General features: G+C 30.2%; 1 protein-coding gene across 10 annotated transcripts in view; it reads left to right on the forward strand.

Moving 5' to 3' along the window:
• The window catches only part of CaMKII (Calcium/calmodulin-dependent protein kinase II), a 224,880-nt gene that overhangs the window by 157,051 nt on the left and 40,255 nt on the right, over window positions 1–27,574 (forward strand). For all 10 annotated transcript variants that reach the window (XM_076408264.1, XM_076408272.1, XM_076408263.1 and 7 more), the window contains exons 5-10: window positions 9,479–9,617; window positions 10,272–10,553; window positions 11,883–12,005; window positions 13,327–13,410; window positions 14,290–14,332; window positions 26,122–26,211. In XM_076408264.1, the coding sequence (XP_076264379.1) occupies window positions 9,479–9,617; window positions 10,272–10,553; window positions 11,883–12,005; window positions 13,327–13,410; window positions 14,290–14,332; window positions 26,122–26,211 (761 nt within the window). The remainder of the gene's footprint in view (window positions 1–9,478; window positions 9,618–10,271; window positions 10,554–11,882; window positions 12,006–13,326; window positions 13,411–14,289; window positions 14,333–26,121; window positions 26,212–27,574) is intronic.

Raw genomic sequence — 27,574 nt, forward strand, 5'->3', positions numbered from 1 at the left:
GTATCGGCTATATTGTGACCGCAGTTCGCTATGCAACTTTCGACTCTTTTTAAGGCATTTTTCATCACATCCTGTAACATCTGAGGCTGAATTTCTCCAGTTTCGTGCCGGATATTGTCTTTAAGATATTCATTCAAAAAAACCCATAAGAAAAGTCTGGTACTGTTAAATCCGGAGATCTGGCTGACCATGCTAAATCGCCACTTCGCGAAATTAGTCTTCTTGGAAAAACGTCATTCAATAATTGAATTGTTGAACGAGCTGTGTGTAATATGGCCCCATCTTGCTGAAACCATTTGTCCTCTAGTCCTTGCTCTTCCATTTCAGGCACAAGAAAATTTCGAGTCATGTCTTGGTACCATTCAACAGTAACAATAATAACAACAAACTTGATCATTTTCAAAAAAATAGGGATCAATGATGTTTCCAGCATGAATGCCACACTATATAGTTGTGTTTGGTGGATGCAATAATATTTCATGAATTAATTGAAGATTCTGTGTTCCCAAAACTGACTGATCCTTTTATTAACGAGACCACTGAGAAGAAAATGGGCTTCATCGCTCATTATCAATTTAGATGAAAAATCTTCAATTTCACCAGACAGTCTTAGGATTGCATTACTGTACTCAACTCGTTGATCATGATCTCTCGGTAGAAAGTTTTGAACTAATTGAATTTTGTACGGGAACATTTTCAAATCAATTTTCAAAATTCGCCTTAAACTGCGTGTAGATATGTGGAAATGCGACTAGTGGAACGATTATTTTCAATAAATATTGTCACTATTTCTGCTTGTTCTTGCGGCGTATATTTATCCATAATAAAATTTGGACGTCTACACAACACAATGGTTTAAGCGAAACTGAGCTAAGCCACATAACTGAGTCACTTAACCCAGATGGCGCGCAATCAAAGTGGTAGCACTTTTGCCCCACATGTTACAACAATTACCATAATACTAATTTTTATTCTTCAGTCAATAGAAAGTCATTCAGTCATTGCGTGTCTAGATGGACATAGTATGTTATATAGAATCAAATAGCCAATTCTGTGAATAAATACATGTTCCCATTTTCTTAAAAATTACGTTCTTCTTTTTTTTCTAAAAGGAAACAGTAATAACTTCCTAGTACACCTGGTAATTTACTTCCCATTTTACAATATCATAAAACAACCACTGGAAAATGAACCCATAACAGTAACAAAATAACACTCAATAAAAACCCTCACAATTTAAGCCCTGAAACAAACGCTTTTACAGCTTTATAATACAGAGTTTAATGAATGTAAATTAATTAACCTTTATTTCTTTATATCTTTGTATGCACGTTGGAAACAAGAGATTTCCAATGAAACCTGACATTTCGACGGGAAAATGGAGAGCGCTTTTAATTATAAATTTCAGTTAGGAGATTTATCTGTATAAGAGCAATAAAACGTCTCTATGAATTTAATTTAGGCTTTCGGATAAATAATTTGTTTTAAAATGTTTCGTAACAATTTTTTTTATTGATCTCTTGGAACAATCTGCCCGAGGACAATAAATATTATAATATGGTTTCCGTTATACTAAATCTTATTCTAGATACTCTTCTGACTTATTTTATGTACTATATACTATGCGTCTGTTAATAAGTTATGGGTTCTAAGGGGATATCACGCTGAATTAATTTGTTGCTGAAGTGATTTGTGTTTAGATAAATCTTCCGCTTTATCTGTATCACTCCTAACCCAGATATTATTATCAGTTTTAATGGGTGGATTATTTTATTGAGGTTTTTAGTCTTTTTTGTTACTTTCCAGAGAAAATATTCTGTTGCATCTGTTAGCGTTAAGTTTTTTTTAATATTTTTGAATTCTTTGATTTTGTTTGTTATTTATTAGCTCTTTCAGCTATTTCTCTTGTTTTCTTCTATTCTTATTTTCGTAGCAATGCAATAAATATGATACAAAGTTTTCTGTGTCCAACTTCTTAGTTTCTTTAGAGAATTTTAGAAACTTTTCGAGTAGTATTAGATAATTTACAGTACACATACTTTGTAATGGATGGCATTACTTAGTTGCCATTTTTTATTGCGCCATAAAATGAAGTGAAGGCAAAAAAAGATCTAATAACATTTCCGAAATAAATACACAATAAAATATTATTGCTCTATTCCGACTTAATATTTTGAGTTTATGGCATTAAGCGCGAACCATGAAACGGCGATAAAACGCGGAAAAAACGCGAGATATTGTGCGCAATTTTATAGGCATTCGAATATTTTTACTGTTGCATTATAGTAATTAAGTAAAATATAAACTATCTTCAATTTTTGTTTAATTACTCTGTGTTTTTCTAAAATAAATAAGATTACGTGTTTTCAATTCCTTATTACATTGTTAACAACATTGTCTATGATATGGTTGTCTAACACGTCACCTTTCTTAATAATAACGTGAATATTATCTACTCTTAAAAGCTGTATTACTCCATAATGGCAACCGTTATCCTTCCATACCTATTGCATATTGAGTGATTTTAAAAGAAACGTATGAAAATATAGAACTTCTCTGTTTGTGGGACGGTAGAAACACCAAAAGGCCACTATGAAGTTAAAGATTGAACAAAAATAACTGACTTTGTTTATGGTTAATCAAACGTTAAGTATGAACCTCTTATTCTACAAGAAAATGTGATTCTTCCACCCTTGAACATGCCAAATTTTTAGTGAATGACTTGTTAAAAAAATTTAAATGATTCTTTTATTCCCATTTCGATTTCCCCTTCTAAACTTGGAATGGCGAATGACAAACAAGGTGAACGATTTCGCCAGAATATAACAGATAGAAGAGCGTTATCAAGGAAGATGGAATGCTAAAATGTTAGAAGATTGATACTAGTTTGTAATAAGAGAGGATTCTACTGTTCAAAAGAGTAAGAGTTAATATTTTGTCATTTTCTTTCAGAATATATGACTCGTTTTTTCTACTGACCACTTAAACCTGAGCTATTTTGATTCATTATGTATTTGTAAATATATATTATTATTTTTTTAATAAAATTAATAAAGTAAACTTTAAAATGGTACCTATTACAAAAAATCCCTTAAAGTTCTTGTGTAAGAATTCGACAAAAAACCCATTTGTCACTAATAATTCAACCTTATACATTTGTCAAGGTAACAGTAGTTCAGAATTGAACGTTTTATATAATCTTTTTTATATATAATTATACAGTAATTGAAATATACAAAAAATACATGATTATAAAAAATCGATTAAAAATAAAATCTTATAATTATCTTATAAAAAAGTGTAAGCATAAATCCATGAAGCATTTTGATTATAATTTAAAGAAATCTAAATTTACGATATTTTATTTCAAATATTTGTGTATAAATCAGTTATGATAGTCACGTTCATCACAAATCGGTAAAATTATTACCAACAGCAACCTAATGGCATATAACGATACAGACCAATTTTGCTGGTAATACTAGTAATTACTCATGTTTTAGATATACACTTATCAAATATTAGTTTAATAACATACCGCTGTATCAGCTAAATACAAGGCATTTAGTGGCGACAGAATTTTGTTCCAGCCATGACATCCGAAATTACTATAATCACTAGGAAACAAATTATAGACTTCCCTTCACCCAGGCTATTTATTGAAAACGTATGAAATTATTGATTTCTAAGCGTGGGGAGCATTAGATCTCGTCCACGCCTTGGTAACAAATTATTGTTATTGTCTTTTGTTAAAGAATATGAAGAAGCAATGAGGGACATGCTATTATCATCCGAAATTTATATGATTGTGCTATGAATCTATGAAAGTTTCTATGAGTTACACGATTTTCCACATTTTTATCAATTGTTGATGCGCTATGACCACCTATTGGTGACCATTGCAAAATGAATTGATATGCTGTTATGATCTGGAACTTTTTTGGTTGTTCTTCAGCTGTCATACGTAATGAATTATCTGTGCGCACATCATTTGCGATTGCTTCCCAGATTATCATTCCTTTTGTACCAAATTTTAAACAACCTTCTTTTTTAACTGTACTTTACTCATTTTGATGATCTACCAAACCGAATTAATTTCAGACACGTTTCATAATCAGCTCATCAGAGAAATGCCAACTTTGGTCACGTTCTCAGCAAGACTCGATATTTACTGACAACTTCCCGGTAATATTTTCCCCCACTCAAATACCCGGAACATTTTCTTGAATATTTCTTAAGTCTCATTGGCCGCCTTCGTACGGATATCGTGGCGGGAAGGAGTAATGTGCCTGCGTCTAAAATTGGAAGCAATATCAACCGGGAAGTAAATGAAATGAGGCGTAAGGGGATCGACGGAATAAATGCCGTAGCCTTTCCCCGGGAAAAAAATATGTATCGATCAATTTTTTATTTGTTTACTCCAGGAGGAGGGTTATTTTTATGACGTTGTCCCGATAGGACCGACAGCAGGATAAATAATTGATAAAAAACGTATATAATGAAAATATAATCTGATGTGGTTTATGGGGGTCCACGTCCGTTATTTTTATGTGTTTTGTTTTAGTATCGAGTTTGTTCGATTATGAATTCTTGATAATTTTTTCAATAAATTGCTTCCTGTTTAAGATTTATTTTTAAGTGCTGCATATCTTTATTATCAATTGCCTGATATATTTGTCGAAGAGTTCACTACATTCTCGCAGACTTTCGTAACTATTAGTTGAGAAATAAATAGTGTTCCTTTTTTTTGTAAAAATCAATGCAAGAAATTAAGTATTACACCACTGTTCCCATTTTGGAAAAGAAGTAATTCAAGTGGAGAAAACTATAATTACTAGGAACACAAACATCATGGAGACCAAATAGCAGTAGACATAACAAAGAATAAATTAGATATGGTAACACTATGAGAGAAAAATGTAGACCAATTATTTTAATACAAACTATAAAAGTAAACATAATTGAAATACTAAACAACAAAACAAATTTAAAAGGACATATCTACCAGAACAGGAAATACAGAGCGATAATTGTGGATAATATGTTGATCATTGCTTGAGAGAGATTGAAATTAGAAGAACTAGCGAGAAAACAGAAAAAATGGAAAAAAGGATGGAGGATAAATTTTAAATGAAATATCCAAAAACGTAGAACTGCAAATTATTTAATTTGAACGTACATAGCATTGGAACGCTAATTCTAATTGTCCTGCTACAATCAGATACTCCTCAATAAATGGCGTATGTCATGTTTTCATAATTGAAGAATGTGTGATACCCAAGTAATGTTACTAATTATAAACGCAATATAACAATAATTGGTAATAATCATGGTATTCATGTCATGATGACATCACCATCAAAAAAATCAAATGCATGTAAACATTTATATTAAGCTAAATGTAACTTTTAATAGTTTAGGGTAGTAAAACTTAATGCTAGTTTATTTAAAATAACACAAATATGCACGGTTTTGGAACAACTAAAATCTGTTATGTAAATAAGATAATCAGCACTAATAAATATCAATATCAGTAAATATCAAATCAGCAACCTGCCTATTTTTACATCGGTTCTAGTTTTCTAAGTCTTCACTAAATTTTTTATTTTAATATTGTTGACCATTAACGGCCATTTATTAATTAAACACTATAAATCAGAAACGAACAGAGGTTAAAGTGAGTCTTTCATACTTCTTGGGATATGTTTGAGATATTAGGGTCGATGAGCGATTACATGATGCTCATCTCAAAATCCTTGGTATCGCCTTTCAATTTTCAAGTGTCGCCTAAGTTTTGTGGGAAAAATCAAGATGTGAATGCAGGAAATGTATTTTGATAGACATTCGAGCTTCAATCCTGCGATATTAAAACCTAGCACTAGTACTAACTAAAGCAAAACCAAAGTACTGTATATATGCATCTTTGAGTGTATTTGTCATGATTTTTTCACATTTACCGAGCATATAACATTCACAAATGTAACAAAAAATACTTTTAATCGATTTAGCAACGTTGTTTCTGTATTTTTCCACGTTCCGTAGCACAATGATAACACGAAAACGTGTTCCAACTGATATTCAATGCAATGTCGTCAGCTGACAGTCATTTTAAAATCGCAAACTGGAAAACTAAAACCAATCTTGACACTTGACATACATAACGTATCAAATAAGAATCGTTCCCTTCTGTTGAGATCCAAAAGTTGGTCCGTATTTGTGTAAGTTGATCATTGATGCAGATTGAAGACTGAAATTAGAAAAACCATAAAGATACAGAGAGAAATTGAAAAATTTCAATAAGCTACTGCCCAAGAGGAGCAGAAGAAGAAACTGCAACCAATTCAGCTCATGTCATGTTTTCATAATTGAAGAGTGTATGATATCCAAGTTATAACTTAACACTGTATTACTTATTATTTAATGTTTAATATTAAGTTTATATTTAGTTAACGCATATTTTTAGTAATAATGTGTGATAGGAAAGTACATCATTTTTCTTAATTTTAACGTCTGTGAAACATTCAGGCGCCACAACATATATTTTATGGGAAACCACGCTGTATTTTATAACAGGAAAGTTTATTTATCACAGTGTAATCCCCCAAAGTGTTAACATACCCAACAAGTATTTTCTGCATCGAAATTTATCGCCAAACCGTCACCAACATCTTAATTCTGCTACTAAATATATTCCGCATCGCAAAAGTGATAGATCAAACGACGTATCCGTTTTATTTTTAACGTATTTCAAATACGTAATATATTCAGAATTCCTGATGCCATGTGTTCATAATTGAGGAATGTTTTATTTCGGGACATTAATGAAAAGAGAAATGTTTAATAATATTTTTGTTGGCTGCCGAATCGATGTTTTCTATTTTGTTTTCCATCATTTATAGTTCCTTTGTCCTATTATGTGTATGATTTATAATTGTTTATTTTTATGTATGCCAATCACCAGATAGATTTTGATATTTGTTCTACGTCAGTATATGCGACGTATATATCATAAAACAATACCAATAAAGAACGTTATTGCAAAAATAAGTATTTGGTTATATTTTTAGTTCTTATTTTTTTATAAATTTTATATTTATTTTATGCTGTATATAAAGATTGTATGGTCTTTATATAAGAGAGACAAATTTGCAGAACATATTTTATATTTACTAGTGATTGGCCTGTGGTCGAAATTCAACCACAATATATTAAGTTAATCATGTTTGTCTCGTAACAGAGTAAAGGGAATAATTTTAAAATGGTATGTTACTAAAACTTGTTTTTACAATATTATCAATATGAAATCAGAAATGTATTTGATATATAACATTAATTAAAATAATATATATCCCTATAGAACTAAGACTCACTAACCTTCTTTAAATGGCATTTAATTAAATCTAACTTCCAATAAATTTTAATAATTTACAAAGTAATTGATAAGTTTAAATTACTGCACCACTGACTTGCCTCCCTTTTGAGGAAAACAGGAGCTGCTTGAAATTTAGAAAATTAGAATGGTTAAAGCTTATATGGAGGAAGAATTTTTAGATCTGATACTTTTGTGTAATATGCGCCACAAATAAATATATGCCAATAAAATAAAAAGGCCCCATTCTGAAATTAATTGGAAACTACCTCTAGTACAATGATTATGATATTATGCCTCCAGAACCATATCAATTACTATCAGTCCTTAAGCAAGAACAGTTTTTGTTAATTGTTCTCTGTTCACCAGACATGGAATTAAATTAAAATCTGATTTCGAATATTTAAATATCTTGTAAAAAAGAAGACAGGCAATTTTCGAAATTTCAAAAGAAGTTTTTACATATATCGGATTTTCCTTTGACAGCTATACCTTCCGATAAAGCGGACACGACCCCTTAATTCTCTCTACCAATAATGTAAAATACATAATATATATACTTGCTCATACTATTCTTAATCGTTTTTTATCTAAACTTGCCGTAACACTTTGTAACACATACACATAATAACACCAAACCTTAAACATACAGACGCTGCTTAAAATTAAATGACTTTGTTTAATAATGATTTAACACACACGCACTTTCAATTCAAAATTTCCAGTCATTTCGCGATACAATGTTGCCAGATCTTGATTTTAAAAAATACCTGTCTGTAGTTGATTTACATACAAAAGAAACGACAAATAGTCTACCGTATAAAAGTTGGAGCTAGCAGCCCGTCAGTCAAGTCCAATTTGAATAAATCCTCAAATATTTGTTTATATATTTTGTCTGAAGGCTATTTCTGATTACTTGATTTGGACACATTTAGTTTTATTGGAATATATTTATTTGTAGCGCATATTACACAAAAACCTAAGGAAGTAACAAGTAGAAATTGTAATAAGAAGTAATAAGAAAAGAAAGAAATAAGAAAGAAGAAGGAGCCTAATAAGGAATGATACATGAAATGAAGAACTGTATATAAATAAAAGTGAATCGCTGGATATTTTTTTGTTCTTTTTACCGTAAATTATACATAAACGTATATGATCAATTAATGTAACATGTGGGGCAAAAGTCCCGCCATTTTGATTGTCGATAACTTTTCTCAAAGAAAAGATAAATGAGTTTGGTTTTCATAAAAAGTTTACTTTGTTTATTTGGTTTATTTATTTGGTCTTTAAAATGTTTTTCGTTATCATTGAAAAATTATATCGGCTAAATTCTGACCGCGGTTCGCTATGCAACTTTTGACTCTTTTTAAGACATTTTTCACGACTTTCTGCAACGTCTGAGGCTGAATTTCTTCACTTTAGTGACGAATATTATTTTTAAGATGTTGAATCATTTGGGGCTTATTCACATAAACTTTTTATTTAAAAAAAAACACATAAGAAAAAATCTAGTGTTGTTAAATCCGGAGATCTGGCTGGCCATGCTAAATCGCCACTTCGCTAAATTAGTCTTCGTGGAAAAACGTCATTCAATATTTGAATTGTTAAACGAGCTGTGTGTACTGTAGCCTCATCTTATAGCAAAGCCAATGTTCGGGCAGGACAGCATCTGCCACATCTACTAGTAACTAATGAAATTATAAAATTCTTACGGGCCTTATTTTATACTGGTCAAGCAAATTGCTTATGACAGAAGAGTAAACAGAGATAGAGAAATACTTTTCAACAGATACCTGTCATGACAATGAGTGAATACTAAAAGTGTGATGAAAATGAAGCAAAAATATAATAAACACTAGAACTAAATCACCATAACCTACCATTTTTAACTGATAATATCTTGAAAATATAATATTTGATATAGACAATAATCTTTCACATTACAACAATAAATAATCAAAAGCAGTCAAGGAATTATCCTATACGAGAACCAGTTAAATATAACGTCAACTATTCACGCAATGACAGTAACGCTGAAAAGTTGTCGAGTTACTTGTTGAATTATTCAGTTCGGCCGCCATGTTACACTCAATTTCTGTTTCTTTATAGGGTGACCGGTGGAGAATTATTCGAAGATATCGTAGCACGGGAATTTTACTCAGAAGCCGACGCTTCACATTGTATACAACAAATCTTAGAATCGGTAAACCACTGTCATCAAAATGGCGTTGTACATAGAGATTTGAAAGTAAGTAATTAATATTTATTCATAATCATTACTATTTGATTTTTATTTAAGTTGTTGCTTTTATGAACTAGGGTTTTTTTTAATACCTTAATATGTGTATAATGGGTTGCCTAAGTACGTAGTATGGATATTATTTTTTATTTCAAAGTATTCAAATAAATATAGTATATAACAAATATAAATATTACAATTAATACAATATTATATGAAATAATAAAATGGTTATGGTAATATTATAACTACATTCTTAAAAATATCTTTGTTCGACAATATGAAAGAACAGCTAATGTATTAAGATTGTGGTATGTATAATAAGTTGCCTATATACATTGTATGCATATTATTTTTTATTAATTCATATCAATTGTTAAAATATATTTATATATATACCAAAATATAATGAAATTTATATTGAATATTATGAATTTTAAAAATTGGCATAATGTGTTATAACAATTAATTTTTAATATTCTCATTATTAAATATGAGCTTATTTTAAACATTTCCAATATTTTAAAACTTTCTGTACCTATTAAAATATAATAATATTTAAATACCTATTACGATAATTAATTCAGCTTATTGGTAATATTTGTAATGAATTATAATGGCTACTGATAATGCTGATAAATTAAGGTGATTTTTTGTTTTTAGCCTGAAAATCTTCTCCTCGCTAGTAAAGCCAAAGGAGCCGCAGTGAAACTGGCCGACTTTGGCTTAGCCATTGAAGTACAGGGTGAGCAACAGGCATGGTTCGGTTTTGCTGGTACGCCAGGGTATCTGTCTCCGGAGGTGTTGAAGAAGGAACCTTACGGCAAGCCTGTCGACATTTGGGCCTGCGGTGTGATACTGTACATCCTGCTGGTCGGATACCCACCATTTTGGGACGAGGACCAGCACAGGTTGTATGCTCAGATCAAAGCAGGAGCATATGATGTAAGTTTTAGTACTCGCTGCATTTTAAAGTATTCACTAGAGAGATTCATGATACTTAAAATATTACTCGCCAAATATTCACTAATTCTTCTTTCCGCTATTACCAATTATCACTTAAAGTATAAAAGTAAACAATCATAGAGATCTAAATATATTGAATATAGTGACTATAGTCCTTCCAATAAAACAGTCAAGGCGCGTCAAATCCCTCTTAAACTTGGAGCATTTTTCTTTCTCATTTTAACAGTTAGCATTACTCTTATTAAAAAGAGACAGAATGAAGTCTAATGCGTCCGATCAGGTAACCAAAAGTGTCTATAAAATCTAATATGTTTTGGTACTGGTCGACACCGTTGTCATATGTCAGTGTAAATATAATAAAAGGACTATAACCTACCAACGATTCTGGCTTATTGAAAGGATTATATATATTTAATTTTTTTATCAAATTCAGCCTTCCTTTCATATTTATTCATTTTTCAGTTGTAGACAAATATTATTAGGTAGTTTTCATTTATTCATTAATTTCCTATACATATTAACAAATTGGAGCTTTTTTGCTTGAAAACTATTTGAGAAAAAATCGCTCATAGAGTTTTTATCAATAATAAATTTAAAACAATCAATAAGAAGAATCCGAAATTACTTTTTTCCCATATAATATAGTGGTTTAAGTTTAGGTCATCTATATTTATATTATAGTCAGTAAAAAATTCAACAGGTTAGCATGACTAAATTTCCTGTAAATTTCATATTTATTTTCAATAACGTCGGGTACACGTGGAAGCGGAATGAAACGTATGGTACTGTATGTACGACACTGTTCAAATATCCGCCACGGCTTCCGATAGTTAAATTAAACAAGAACATAATGACCAGAGACTACCTACCCGTCATAATTGAAAAACCTTATATTTATATCGTATAGTTAACGCCAGCACAAAATTTAGCTCTAATTCTGCAAAATTTAAGAAAGTTTTCCTAAATAATAGCAGCAAGAGAGATGCCTTAAAAGTATTTCTTTTATACTTGAAAAAAGAAAACAATATTGTCCACTAAACGAAATAATAATGGAATATAAGAACAAACTTTTTTCTCCTTATAAACCGACAAAAAATGCCGAATCCACGACATAAAAGAGGCATTAAAACTTATAACAACATTAAGATTTATAGGAATTTTATTTCTTTGTTGCTTTTGTTTATATATATATATATATATATATATATATATATATATATATATATATATATATATATATATATATAACAGGGTTACAATTGAATCAAGTATGCGAACTATCTAACTAATAATGTCTGGAATTTTTAGTATCCCAGCCCAGAATGGGACACGGTTACGCCCGAGGCCAAGAATCTCATCAATCAGATGCTCACTGTCAATCCAGTAAAACGGATTACTGCTGCTGACGCTCTCAAACATCCCTGGATCTGCGTTAGTATAGCTTTATGCTTGATATCCTTTTATGTAACATAGATCCCAGTTAATAAAAAAATCAATGCAACTGATTAAAATGCATTAAATGATATTGTTAAATTATTATAATAAAATGTTAAAGCAAAATATATTACATATTTTATACGATCATTGATTGGAATAAGGAAGGAAATATGTTGCCCCCTTTTACAATGTCACAGCATATAAAAGTATTCATAAAATTTTAATACGGAACATATTTGCTTTTTTATTATTCCGAAATGAAATTCTCCAGGCAATTTTAACAATATTTTTAGAATTCCTTCAGCAATTTAACATTTAATGTATCTCCAACAAATCTACAGGGAGGAAATAAAAGTCAGCATTCCAATTATACATTTTAATTTACTGCTTTTATACTATACCCCTCTGAGCATAAACATAAAATTTATATCTATATAGTACACCCAGATATGTCCCACAATGGACTAAAAGAATATTTAAAATTTAGTTTATCAGTTATCAAATTATGTATGGTTTATCTATGAAGAATTTTGTTAATTTATATTCATTCTTTATTTATGGTATTTAAAATTTATCGTATTGAATATTATAATTTCTTATTATTTATATTTTAAGTGCTGTAGTAGCAGTTACATGCTTTTATGATTTTTACTTTGAACAACTAGTAGATTGATCTTATATTTCATACGAATTCATCGTGCCAAATTTAATTAATAATTAAAGCAAATTATTGTAAAATGCCCTGCTGACAATACTGATTACCCTCCCATAATTTTCAAAACAGCTTGATTAATAGAGTTAAAATATTATAATTCCAATTAATTCTATCAGGACATGGGCCAAATTCCAACACATTGATGCTCTTTATATATTTTCGAGCTAAGATCTAGCTTTCTAAATGCTTCTTCTTAGTCATTATTGCACAGGAAGTGTCAGTTTGTCTAAAATATACATTAATATCACAATTTATTTTTGTCATCGTGTTTAATTATTGAATATATAAATTTTAGTGATATTTATGTCTGTATTTATATCTGATATTAATGTTTAGTAAATATGTCTTAAAGTAAAAGTACCAAGCCAGTTTCCCTAATTTTTTTTTAATCAGAAATACGAATCTTATCTTATTTTTAAATAATCAAGTTGTATTCACATATTGGTTTAAGATAAGATAATGAAGTCCTCGGCATATATAATTGTTTACAATTTTAAGGAACGTAAAGTATGAAAGAGGTAAATACACATTCATTTATTAACTGGGATCAAAACACTAATTACGATGACGTTCAACTAAAATGTTTTATTTATTCTCCAGCAAAGAGAACGTGTTGCTTCCGTGGTTCATAGACAAGAAACTGTTGACTGTCTCAAGAAATTCAATGCTAGGCGTAAGCTTAAGGTAAGTTCTTTCATAATTATGCTATTTTATATTCTATTTTTGTAAGTATTCAGGCAAACTACCTTAAAACTTTTAAAAAAATAATTGTATGGTGTTTATAAACACAAAGAAAGTGGAGATTTAACCTTATAGATAATTTTGGAGAAACGTTTTGTGATGTCCAATGTCTGACTGAGATGCCGCTAATTTGAAAGTATTACTTATTTTAATCGCTTTGCTAAAAACAGTGAAGGCATTTTATTGGTTAATTTCGTTTCTATGGTACGTTTATTTTTATTTTGAGCATTTTCTAAGTGCGAAAGTATGGAACGGTGCTTTTAGCATTTTTCTACGTTTTCGTGATTTAATTATAATCAAAATTGGTTTGTTATAATGCATATTCCTTCTAAGAAGTGTAATCAGGTATACAGAAAGCTTTTTTGGCTGGAGTTCCCCATCGTATTGTCTTTGGGCCACATCTGTAACTACTCTACACTGCTGATACGCACTCAATAAAAGAAACAGTACTTGGAATATTTGCCGATGGCACAGTTATTGTGGCAAAATATATATTGCGCCTAACTCTGTAGAAAAAGTACAAATGGGAGTCAACAAGATCTACAAATGGACTAGAGACTGGAAAATACAGCTTAACAACTCCAAATCTGTGTATGTTAATTTTGCGGTGAGGCGAAATGATAAAAACATTGTCAGAGAAACCAATCATTGTTAGGCATTGTAAAAATCACCTTATGTATTCTCGAAAACAAGAAACTAATAAAATAAACACCTAATAATATCGTGAAGAAATAAACTGACCGCCATGTAATGAAATATAGTGCCTGAATACTTACCGATAGATGTTTTAACATTCAAAATAATATTAAAAATAAATTCCAGGGTGCTATCCTAACTACAATGCTAGCAACCAGAAACTTTTCGAGTAAGTTTCCCAAACATATAATCGCCATTTTAACGTCTAAAATCGACCTGTCGAATTAATTTTAGAATTGTGTCCATCACTAATTCAACATACAACTTTTCTTAATTCAATGTTGATAATTTTTTTAACAAACGTTAATGTTCTAATCAATCAAATTCAATATCGATTGAACATGTAACAATGCGAAACACGCCACACAAACACACGAACAACACCAGCAACACAGAGAGCATTTTAGAAGATTTTCTCAGATTTTCTTTGACACCTTAGGTCTCTAGTGTTGATTTTCTTCATATTTTACTGCCGCGTCGGTTTGATTGAACTATCGTTTCGTAAAATATGAAGAAATATCGACAATTTTCTCTCAGTTGTTCGGAAAGTTTTACTATTAATTCTAAACGGTGTTAAAATTGTTAAATAACCTGTCCAATAGAACAACCAATGCAGGTTATCAAAATTTATGACGTTTTGTAGCCTATAATTATTTTGACTAATATTTTGAAGAATTTTGCAGACATTTGGCAACATGGCCCATCATCAATCAGTATTCCGTCTCATTTTAATTAGTATAAAATGAGTAGGAAAAATCTACAAATTTTACAAACTGCAAGTGGCAATATATTCGACGTCATCACTGATGTGCATTGGCTGTTTTATTGGTAATATATAAAGAAAATAAAAAAAACTAAAGATCTTTCCGAACTACCTAGTGTTCTTATCGTGATTTTCCCCAATAGAATGTAAATATTTTTTTGAATAATTATACATATAATTTTTTGAAGATAGCATGAATAATTTTTTCCTTAGAAACCCTATGAATCAGTAGTTTACTACACGACCAAATCCTTTTAGATCAAAATTCTAACTAATTGAGACACTTTACCGACTAGTTTCCAGTTTATTATGATTTTACGTTTGATTTTGAAAACTAAATTAGTTACATCATTACACATTTTACTTTTCCTTTTGCTACTACACGACATTAAATGTTACACACACATAACTTTTCAGTTTAGATGCTGTAAGTTCGATGAAACTTAGTTATTTACGAAAAAGAATGCCATAACAAGTCTTGATTTAAGATAACTAAAGAGTTCTCCATAACAAATAATAATATAGTTTACGAAACCGTAGAGGAAATCATATTATATGGATGACCGTCGGTCTACCCTAAAAGTTTTCTTGTATCCAAACCGTGTTTATATCGTGTAAAGAATAACTACGATTTATGGGTTTCCCTTTTATCTGGGGATTCATAAAGGATATATATGAAAAATAGCAGACATCTTACTTCTTCGTATTATGGACGAAAAAACACTTTGAAATGGAGAATGGGTATAAAAATATTTTTATCGATATATAAGATCGAACAACTCCGTCTATAATATAGAGAACTATTTGGTTTTATATTACAAAGGGAAACCATTAGTCTATTAGATTAAAAAAACTGAACTAAACAATAGTATAAAAAACAGTGAATGTTGATGTGTAGCATAAAAAAATACCCAAATATTTTACAGATCTGGAAAAAAATTGTACTTAAATGGAGTTAAGTTTGGATTATATGAGTGTAGCAATATTTCTCAAATATCAGGTGTACCGGAAAGTCTTTACCGGTTTTCTCATAAATGTCGCTAGGCTTGTAAAATGCGAAACTGCAAGAGTTACTGGATGAAGATCCAACCAAAACTCAAAAACCATTGTCAGAAGCGTTAAATATCCTCCAAAAAACGTTTAGCGACCCTTTACGAGCAATGAAGAAAATCCAAAAGCTGGGAAGATGGGTACCACATCAATTGAATGACAGGCAAATGGAAAATCGAAAAATCTTCTGTGAAATTATGCTTTAAAGGTTTGATTCGAAGCCATTTCTACATCGAATAGTGACGGGTGGTCAAAATTGGATTTAGTTTGAAAACCCTAAGCACAAAAAATTATGGTTATCGCCTGGCGAGGCCAAATCGTTTTGTTCACAAGATATTGACTCTGTGTTTGGTGAGACCAGAGTGGCGTGGTGTATTACGAACTGTTGAAACCTGCTGAAACAGTTGATAGTGATCGTTATCGACAACAAATGATCAATTTGAACCATGTATTGATCGAAAAATGTCTAGAATGAGCCTGAAGACACGGTAAAGTGATTTTACTTTACTATAATGCACCTTCTCATAAAGCAAAATCGGAAAGCGTTGGAAGCACTTGGATGGGACATATTATCGTACCCGCTGTACTCCCCAGACCTTACCCCGTCTAACTATTAACTTTTCGTATCAGTGGAACACACGTTTGCAGAGTAATACTTCGCCACTTTCAAACAAGTTAGAAAATGGCCTGATGAATGGTTTTGCTCAAAGGACAAACAAGTTTTTTTTGAGATGGCGTTCATAAATTGCCTGAAAGATGGGCAAAATGTATAGAATCAAATGGTCAATGCTTTGAATACAAACATTTTCCATTTCCATGAAAATTATATAATTATCTTCCGATAACTCTAATCCAGTACACCTAATAACATCACAATCACATTACAAAGGTCGTCCAGATAGTGGAGTCAGGATTATTTTTAATAGCAATATTTTCAAGATTTAGATTCAGTCAGTTTTAAATTATTTTGAATTTAAATTGATGCCTGAAGTACTATAATGTTTTTTCGAATATAGTAACACAATAGATACTCTTTCAATAAACAATTAAGTTTAAAAAATGTTAATTCTTATTTATGGATAACATTTCTATATATATTATACATTGGTAATTATGTCTATTATTTAAGGTTATGTTATCATAAAAATATATATTCTTAAATGATATAAATTTGAATGATTCATACCAAAATTATTAAAACGTTTAATGTATCTAATTTTGTATTAATTATAATGGATTAACGTTTAAAATAATTGTGCAATGCCTAAATTGAAAAGTTATGCTATACACGCCACTACACTCTACACGCTATCTAGAACATTCTTTATAACAGATACTAGAAATCGAGTTTTGTTTCATATATTTACTTAAGTATATTCAAATTTAAAAAATCGTATTTATAACGTTGAAATAAGACCCAAAAAGGACTCTATATAAAGTTCGAATTAAGTATTTTGATATTCTCTATGGCTTTGTATACTTTTTGTGTCTTTTTCTTATAAAAAACGAGACGTTATAAATAAACGATGGTTTCTAGAGTCTTATTTCCCACTTCTTAGTAGCTATTTGCATAAAATATAACTTAGATCTAGTGAGCATTGGGTAGTTGGTAATTTTGTTTTGTCGGTTGACGCGGACTTCTCACCTTACCTCACTTCACTTCACCCTGGCGCAACCAGAATGTGGTAAGAACACCTTTATGCCTATCCGCAATTTAAGATTCAGTGATTAAGCCACATTTGTATGCAGCTATTCATTAGTTACTTCTTTTGCTTGGCGTGTTCCAGTGATATAACTGTTACGTTTAAATTTTAATTAAGCCAGACAGCGTCTATCCACCTTTACAGAGTCGGCTCCGTGATAATTAATTTTGCCTTGCGAAGAAGACAGCGTCATAAATAGTTTTGTCGGTTTTAAATGTAATTTTCATTATTAGACTATTTCGTTTGTTTATATCTGTTAGTTCGTTCTCTATAAATATCTAGTATTTTCGTTCAGTATGTATGATAATTCAAAATTAAATTAAAACGTCGGAAAGTCAGAAATTCCATTTATCTGTGTTAGTTCATTCCCTAAGAATATCTAGTAATCAGTACGTATAATAATACAAAATTAAATTAAAATATAGTAGTCAGAAAGTTCGAAAATAAGATGTGAGAGTCTTATAAACACAAGAAAATTCTCAATTAAAATGTAGGAAGGTTTATGGCCAACGAAAATGTGTACAAAATTAATCTAAAAATTTAATTATTATTAAAACATATCTGTTAAGGGGGTTTTCTAGTCTAGAAATTTGAAGAAATCGATTTTTTTCGTAATGATTAATCCAATTTCGTAATGGACGTATGTAATCCAAATGATTATACCACGTACAAAATATTAAATATATTTATAAAATAATAAATAATAAATAGAAATAGAGTAAATCAGAATTTAATGAGATGATACGAAAAAAATCATTATCAGATACAAAAGTGTATTCGAAACCCTAAAATATCCATTAAAAATATAATAAATATGTTTTTTGCAACTTCTGAAACATTATGAAACCAATTAAGGGAGAGTCTAAAATGAAAATCCAATTAAAAATCGATCAAAAGGCTTTTTTATTAACATTTTTTGGACCGCTATACCAAATAAGACTTACTTAAGATAAAATCTAGAAGTTATTTACATTACTGCCGTAACTTCCTTCATAATCTAATAAAGTAGTCTCCATCATCAACAATATACTATAAGGAAGGATATGTTCAAGCTCAGTATTATAGTGCCTTTCCTTTTTTCTCTATTTTCTTTGTTGTACATTTATGGGGATTCATAAAACATTTGGGGTCAGTCTATAGTATCTCTTTTGTGTTAAACCAGAGTCAACACCAAATTAGAAACGTACACAATAGTTAAGTTAAAAAAGGACTAGGAATGAATTTCGGGGGATTCATAATAAAGTAAAATGTATCTCAATTGATATTTCTATTTCATCTACTGAATTCTCCATGAGTTTGTTTTGAGTTTATATTGTAATGAGCTTATTTTAATGGTTTTTTAACTTGTCAATTTCAAATAATAGCAGAGATCTTTTGTCATATATTCTTTTTGTTATTCTGCATTTAGACAGTTATAGCTAATAAATTATATACAATTATGAGTTTATGAAAATTAACGTATAAAATCATGCAGTAGTCTAAAATTGCATGTCAAATAAAACATTCGTGCAGGAGAAGGTTCGTGCAGATAGCTGAGGGGGCATTTGTTTAAATAATTTCACGTAATACAGAGAAGTAAATAAATAAAGGTAAATAAAACTGGTACAAATTGATAAATAGCTATGCAAATATACCTTGTGTTTAACATAAAATATATGACAGCAAAATAATTAGCAAATTGTTATTTTCTGGAACAGATTTCGAAAAATATTAAAAATGACAAGTTTATGTGTATTTCAATCTTGTGGTACAAAATACTTTAGTACAGTTGTTATTGTTGCTGAATTTGAATAACCTGAATCACTTTTTAAAGGAATATAGTTAAGAAAACAGGTTTAGTAACATGCACGTAGATACCAAAATTCAGATTTTCAACAATTTTAATACCACGAAAAGTAAAACAAATATTTTCCTACATTAGGCACTTATTTTCCAGGCATTATTCATCCAGCTATTAAAAATTTGAACTTTATACTCTCATTCTGATGTTATGTTTTTAAATTTTTGTGCAATATTGAGAGTTTTGGCAATTATTCTGACCAAGACCAATTTAACTTTGGTAGAAAACTTGATGACCTTTAACCGACAAAGATCAAAACAAAATAGATAAAGGCGTAATAGAAGTTTTACGTTAATCACAATTTCTGCAAAATTGTGATAAAAATGCGACGTCGTCTCTGTAGTAGTCGTATTTATTCCCAAACATTACGTATATTATTCAATACAACAATTACATACATTTGTGATTACAGTTGAGAGATCATTTTCATTCTCATTCAAATTAACAAATAAAATTAACTAAGTATTACTTACAGTTTGGAATGAAGAGGTTAGAAAATGTTGCTATCATTTATATAGAATCTTTTTAAAGCAGTTATATTTCATATCAGCAGTTACATATTATATTAAAGGCTGACGAGGACAGAAGCATAATGGACGTTTGGCTCAATAAAACCCCTAATGAAATAGTGATAAAATAGTGACACTTATATCGCTGGAACATTAAAGCTTAGCTATGATATGGTTTGTTCTCATTTAAATGCACGTGATTTTCTTTATCTCATAGATTGGATTAACCCCTCATTACAGCCAAACCACCACATCATCATCGATATCACTTCACGTTCGACAGACACATCATCGAAGAGCTTCTTTTCATCGACATTGATTTTTAAGATGTATTTTATACCGTTTTTGGTTTATTTGTCACGACGGCTAGTGTCATTTGTTTTTCAATGTTGAAATCGAGTCGGCCATGGACCGACCATCACGGTCTATGTTTTTGATCGTGTTCTAGCATGAGTGTCCATTTTATATATATATACGAGTGACCGTTTGTTTATCAAGATATTATTTTATATTTTATATTTTTTTAATATTTTTACCACTTTTGTGTTTTTATTGGATACATGACGACGAGTATAGAAAGTATTTATAATTAGGAAGCTATAAAACAAACTTTTAGTTCAGTAATTAAATTAAATTATTTTATTTTTATTATTTCAATATTATTACTAGTAGTTGCAGACTAACTTACTAAGTGCTTATCTAGGAAGACTGTTTGTGAGACAGTAGAGACATTGCAACGACAAGAATCGCCCTTACATATAAAATTTGGTTTAATGAAAAATGTTGTCAAGGTCATGCACAGAAATAGTAAAGGATTTTTGTATTTGAAAACCGTTTTCTCTAAATTAAGTGATGATCAATTAAAATAAGACATTTTTGTTGGTCCACATACAAGAAAACTTATAAAAAACAATGTATTCGATAAAAATCTTACCGCGAAAATGTTATAGGCTCTGTTATCTCTAAAGAAAGTAATTAGGTGTAGTATAGGTTGTCTTTAAAAAAATTTCCTGTATTCTCATTTCGATTTTTTCCACCCTAATCTTGAAATGGTGTTTTTATTATTCTTCCTGAGTCCACAATCTGCCCTATTGGCAATAAGTATTTCTTATGTTTATATTATATATACATGGCATGTCTAAAATCACTTCATTAAGCAATCTTCTGTATAAAATATTATCTTAATTAATTAGTCTTATTCTAAGGCTTATTCTAAAGTCTACATATGTCCAGTAACCAGATCAGGTGGTGTTTAAACGTTTTAGTCTACGCACCTCACTATCACCTCGCATATTTAGCTGATTAGCCCAAGACACTCTTTCGAAGTACTTCACACAAACACGTTGAATTACACTCGTTATAGGTTCTAGAGGAATATCGCGTTGTATCACTTTATTTGAAATATAGCATACGGAGCTTGAAATGGTGAGTGACGAACAAGGTGAACGCTTTCACCATGATATAAAATAGATAAAAGAGCGTTATTAAGGAAGATGGAATTGTTAATATTTCGTCATTTTCTTTCAGAATATATGGCTCATTTTTTCTTTTGACCACTTAAACCTCAGCTCATTTGGTTGATTATCTATTTATAAATATATATTGCTATTTTTTAATAATTTTTTTAGTTTTCGTACTGCCTTTATTTATTTATAGTACTTAATTTATCATAACTTTAAAATAGAATGTGTGACAAAAAATCCGTTTTTGTCACACGTTCTGTCACAAAAGTTTTTGTGTTCAGAAGTTACAATTTTACAAAAAAAGCCGTTTTACGTAATCTTATAAATAATTATGTGGATATGTTCCCGGGCTACCAAATAAGACGACAACTTCCAACGATGTTTTACACACAAAGTCAAACAATTTTAATACGTAATCCCATTAAATCGAAATATAACGTTTTCAGTTCAAACGCCAAATCCTGGAAGTCATCTCCTATAACGAACGCGGCTCGACTTTTACGGTTGTAATTTTCGTGGGAATGAAAAGGCTTTGATCTATGCAACGTTGCAAAATGGCAAAGTTCGAACGCGAACCTTCCTTTTAGTTTAATTTAATCTCGTTTGAAATGCAGCCCGCTTTTATTGTTCCGATCACGAAGCCGATACCAACTGCAGGAAACTGTTGTTTGTCAGTGAATGGCTCCATCCTAATATGACGGTTGTAAGCGGAAGCGGTAAGAGGTCTTGTTGCAACAAGCCATCGGTAATTGGCGAAATCAATTTCTAATCGGTGACTATTTAATTCATCTTGAAGCAAATTATTTTGTCCCGAAAATGATTATGATTTGCATTGAAGAAAGTAAAAATTTATTTAACATTTTCTTTGGGGTAAAAGTAAAGGGTAAGAAAAAACTATAGCAAGTGTACCGGAAAGTCATTACCACTTTTTTCTGAATAAAATTAACATAAATTTCAAAAAATTGGAAAAATTTATTTATTCAAAGTATTGGCCATTTAATTCTGTACATCTTGCCCATCTTTCAAGCAATTTGTGGATGCCATCCCAAAAAAACTGTGTTTGTCCTTTGAGCAAAATCAATCATCGAGCCATTTTCTAACTTGTTCTCGAAATTGGCTGAAGTTCTGCCCTGCAAGCGCGTGTCCCATTGATGCGAAATACTAATAGTCAGACGGGGCAAGGTCTGGACAATACAGCGGCTGCGGTAAATGTTCCATCCAAGTCCTTTCAACGCTTTTTTGACCGGTTTTGCTTTATGGGACCGCACGTTATCGTGCTGTAAAACCAGTTTACAGTATCTTCGGGCTCATTCTAAACGTTTTTCGATCAATACATCGTTCAAATTGATCCTTTGTTGTCGATAGCGATCACTATCAACTATTTCACCAGGTTTCAACAGTTTGTAATACACCACGCCACTCTGGTCCCACCAAACACAGAACATGTTGTTTTGCTACCGAAATCATTTAGCCTTGGAGTCGATCAGCCGGCTTCACCAGGTGATGATCATCCTATTAATCTCAATCAATCTATAAATCCACTTTACATGACCCGTCACTATTCGTTGCAGAAATGACTTCCGATCATACCTTTATGGGTCTGAGACTTGGACACTTTACAGTCTAACATCTGCAAGCTGAGGACTATCAAACGCGATATTTATGACAAATTCTACGTGTTTCTCTCCGAGATCGTTTTAGAAATGAAGTAATTCTTTTAAGATGCGATAATCAGTGCATAGTTGAGGAACACATTCAGAGACGCAGAGCACAGTGGTTTGGAAACGTCTATCGAGTAAAAGGTGAAAGAAAGAAAATGCAGCGGACAGTTCTAAGAAAGATATGGAACGAGTTTATCGAAAACAATCTGGAAATGGAGATTAATTATGGCGATATTTATTGGGTTAATTTAACTTTTGCAGCATCAACCGCAACGTATTGGTTGACGAGTAGACACTATCCCCAAGCGCCGGCTATCGATTGATGTCAATCATCAGCAGTCAATCGGTAACCTAGCTCTTGGTGACGGTGATTCAGCAGCCGTGATTAAAAGGCACGTCACGTATTGTTCTCATTCAAAAATGAATAGAAAAAACTTTTAAGAGTCTAGTGTAGCACTAGAAAAGTAAAAATTCGAGTGTCCAAGTTCGTCAAGAAAAAGGAACGTAGAGTCTGTTTCTGATAATATGGTATGAGCAGCTCAGTTATCTCAATTAAAACTCACAAATCAACGCCATAACAACTTTTGTCATATTTAAGGTTTCTATAAGAAGTCCATCCAAATGTATCACGTTTATACAATATCTTCAATACAAGAAGACATTATTTGGCAATATATATATATATATATATATATATATATATATATATATTATTTTTTTTTCTTCATCTCTTATTCTAGTTTCACTTTCTTCGACTTTTACTCTCAACAAATTGTAGCTAAATCATTACTTACATGCATCATGTTTCAAATAAATGTCTAATTAGAACCAGTTACTACAGTTTTTGTTATTATTCTTGATGAGCAAATCTCACTAATGAATCGACTACTTGCAACACAAAAAGAATGGTTTTCTTCTCTGCTTCTTGTTATCGTCTTTAAACCAGCAGCTATTTCGAGATGCAATTTTAACATATGTTTATTCCTATTTGATGTCGTCGAAACTGATGATGTTTGGATTTTATGAGTTTTACAAATTTAATCTTTCATTCTGCTCTTACCTTTGTTCTTCCATATTTTATAACCAATGTATGTAAAACCACCAAGAATAACACAAAAATTTAATTATTATTCCTATAGAACTATTAATGTAATACAAAATCTAAATATTCTAGAGTTTTTTGTTATTTTCACTCGATCGACTTGTATGTATAGAAAAGGAAGACAACATAGTTTATTCTTTTCTATGGTTTATTCTATGCTATATAGTGCGCCCCCTAATTGTGCGTGGTAAGAAACCCGAAATTATTTACCAAATAATGTATGATTTCAAAACAGTAAATCAATCTCTGAATAGTATAAAGTTTTGTATATATATTTTCTGAAATATTCAAAACTTGTAATACAAATTCTTTAGTTTTTACTAAAACACGTTTATATTATATGTTATAGCTTCCTAATTATAAAGAATCATGAATTATGAAAGAGACTTCAAACCTATACAATTTAAAATTATTTTAAAAAAGTTTATATTAGAAAAGGATATAGCATTTTTTCTTTCATTTTTTGTTGCAGTTAAATTTCTTTTATATAGTAAATTAATTAAGTTATATTATTATGATTCATATATTTGAACAAACCGGTCACATGGCAAACTCATCAAATATTTATTTAAATTTAATATTGCCCCTGTAATATCAGTTATAACATCGGAATAGGCAATATTTAATTTAGATATATGTCTTATTGTTTGTTTTTTGTTTCAATCAAGATCAGCAAAATTATATGGGCTTTATTATTTGAGTTATTTTTTATATAATACGATAAGGCATTATAGAATAGAATCTTTCTTTTTTGTTTTTGTTTGTGCTACAATAAATTATTCATGTTTGTATAGTCCTGACAACATATTATGCGTACGTGGCTATTTTACTTTGAAAATATATCGAAGTTTTTTGTCTGTTTTGTCGCAATTATGTGTATACATATGAAGGATTAATATATGTTTTGTTTTTGAAATAATTTAAAAATTAGTTAAGTTTTTGTTGTAGATTATACTTTGTTAAATGAAATAATATAATATTTAAAAAATCATGTATATTAGCTTCAATATTTGATTTAAAGGTACTAATTCTTTTTAAAGATTAATTATGTTGGTTTTAACAGATCTTAAGAGTTCATATCGTCATTATCTTATTAAAAACAGTCTAATTTTTGCAGTTTGAAATTAGTTTTAGTATCAACGTCGATAACAGTGATGCTCTTCTATTTCGAAAGGGAATCATGATAGTATATGTATTTGTCTTTTTGTCTAAATTAAAATTCTACTGAAGGAAATAAAACTTTGTTCCGTTTTTAAAATAATTTTATTGATGTTTTTTTTTATTTGGGTTTGTATTTTAATTAAATCATAAATGTTAATAACTGTTAATCAATTACTTATATATCAACTATTAATCTAAACTAAATATCATTTATTTAGTATGAAATTGCGATTTCTAATTAAAAATTGCTGATTTCTGAAGTTATATATTTTAATAAATATCTAAAAATTAACATATTTTTAGTAAGTAGCCATTTATGCTTACTATTTCTGTTAATTTACGATATTAATTTATACAGCTTCTTTTTCATCGCTGTTTTTTCTCATATCTCAAGGGGCATTTTTTTTCTTTTTCTTTGTATCATTTTCTTCATTTTCCTTTTTTATTCCTTAAATATATAGATATAATTTAATTAAGCAAATTTTTATAAATGTATAAATTTTTGATATTACGATTTGGTGAAAAATAGAACAACAAATATGAATTCCCTACAATATTAATGAAGAAACCTTTAGTCATGAATATTTGAAAAGCTAACGATAATACGCTGTTGGGGCTTCTAAAACAGAATAAACTTGTAGCTAAGATCTGAAGCTTGACAAAGATATAAATTAAACATCCACTAATTAAAATTCAAAACTTTTAGGCAGAAGTATAATTGTGAAAAAAGGAGATGGTTCCCAGGTCAAGGAATCTACAGACAGTTCCACTACGCTGGAAGACGATGACATCAAAGGTAAGAACTTTTACACCCTCCACCTTTATTAAAGTTGTTTGTTAATTAAACATATTAGATTAAAACTTACCCGAGTTAAAAAACACGATAATTTCTTACTATTAAATAATTAAAACGTTTAAAGTAGTAATGATCTTCATCGAAGGAAAAAAAACAAATTCGGTTTTTCCTTCTGTGAATTTTTTACTAAAAAGAAAATTAAAAACCAGAATTATTATTAGGGAAAGAGAGAAAGAGAAGGAGAAAAAACCCTATAAAGATATTGAATATTAAATGTATAAGGCCCCCTCACAAATCACTGTATATAGAAAGTTCATCACTATTCCTTTTTACTTAGCAATAATTTTATTCTACAGTCAACTCTGATGGTTATTAAATTGTTCTATAAAGATATTTGGATTTTACGTAAGTATTTAAGTATACCATTAGCTCATTTAAAATATATTTCGTTAACGTTAGTTATAAATATGGTTTTCAAAATTAATAACTTAATTTTGAAAACCATATTGGACGTTATAATGGTTATAAATATGAGCATTTTATAAAAAGATACGAAATAAGATAATGTATGAAACTCTACATTACATGCTACAAAAGGTGAATTATTCGAATCAAGTTATCTCAAATATAATTAGGGGTTTGGATAACATGTGTTTTTCTGTGGTAATTATGTCCATCTTTTTAGTTCTTTGTCAGCATTTGACCCTTCGTATTTCAAGTATGTTTTGTTCCGGTTCAAGTCAGTCATTTCAATTTATGGTGTAGAATATAGTGAATTTAATTAATCTCTGTAAGATTTGCGTTTGCAAGTGGTATCAATACATAGCCTGGACAACTTTATATCAAGAAATTACATCAGACAGTTAAAATAATGTCCTCCTCTTCAAAAGGCACACCAAATCGTTCGTTATATATTACATTAACGTCATTATTTCTAAAAAATCAGAACCAGAGCATGGTTACCGTAAAGCCGAACAACTGCAGATATCTTCAAGCACCTAAAATAGATTTTTCATATATAATTTTTGTTTGTTTGATTTTTCTCCTATGCCTTGCAAATGAATTTCAAAAATGATTCATTATAATTTTCGGAAAAAAATTTGGTTAACAGGATTTTCTTTTCACTGTATATCGTCCATATAGCAACTATTAGCTAGCACGTCCATTTATTAAACATGCATTAAGGAGAATATACTTAATGAAGCATACTCCATCGATGTTTCGCTTTTTCTATCCGTTATGATTAATATACCTTGATGAGTATCGTCGTTAGTATCGGTAATATATTTTAGACGATTCTATTAGTTAATCTAGTATTAATCTAGGTTAGTTGCTTAATCACCTATGGCATTTACTATATAAT

This window comes from Rhynchophorus ferrugineus, unplaced genomic scaffold (genome assembly GCF_030347505.1).
Source record: "Rhynchophorus ferrugineus isolate W39M unplaced genomic scaffold, kcgeb_rfMv2 rfM6, whole genome shotgun sequence".
In the NCBI taxonomy this organism is placed as follows: Eukaryota; Metazoa; Arthropoda; class Insecta; order Coleoptera; family Curculionidae; genus Rhynchophorus; species Rhynchophorus ferrugineus.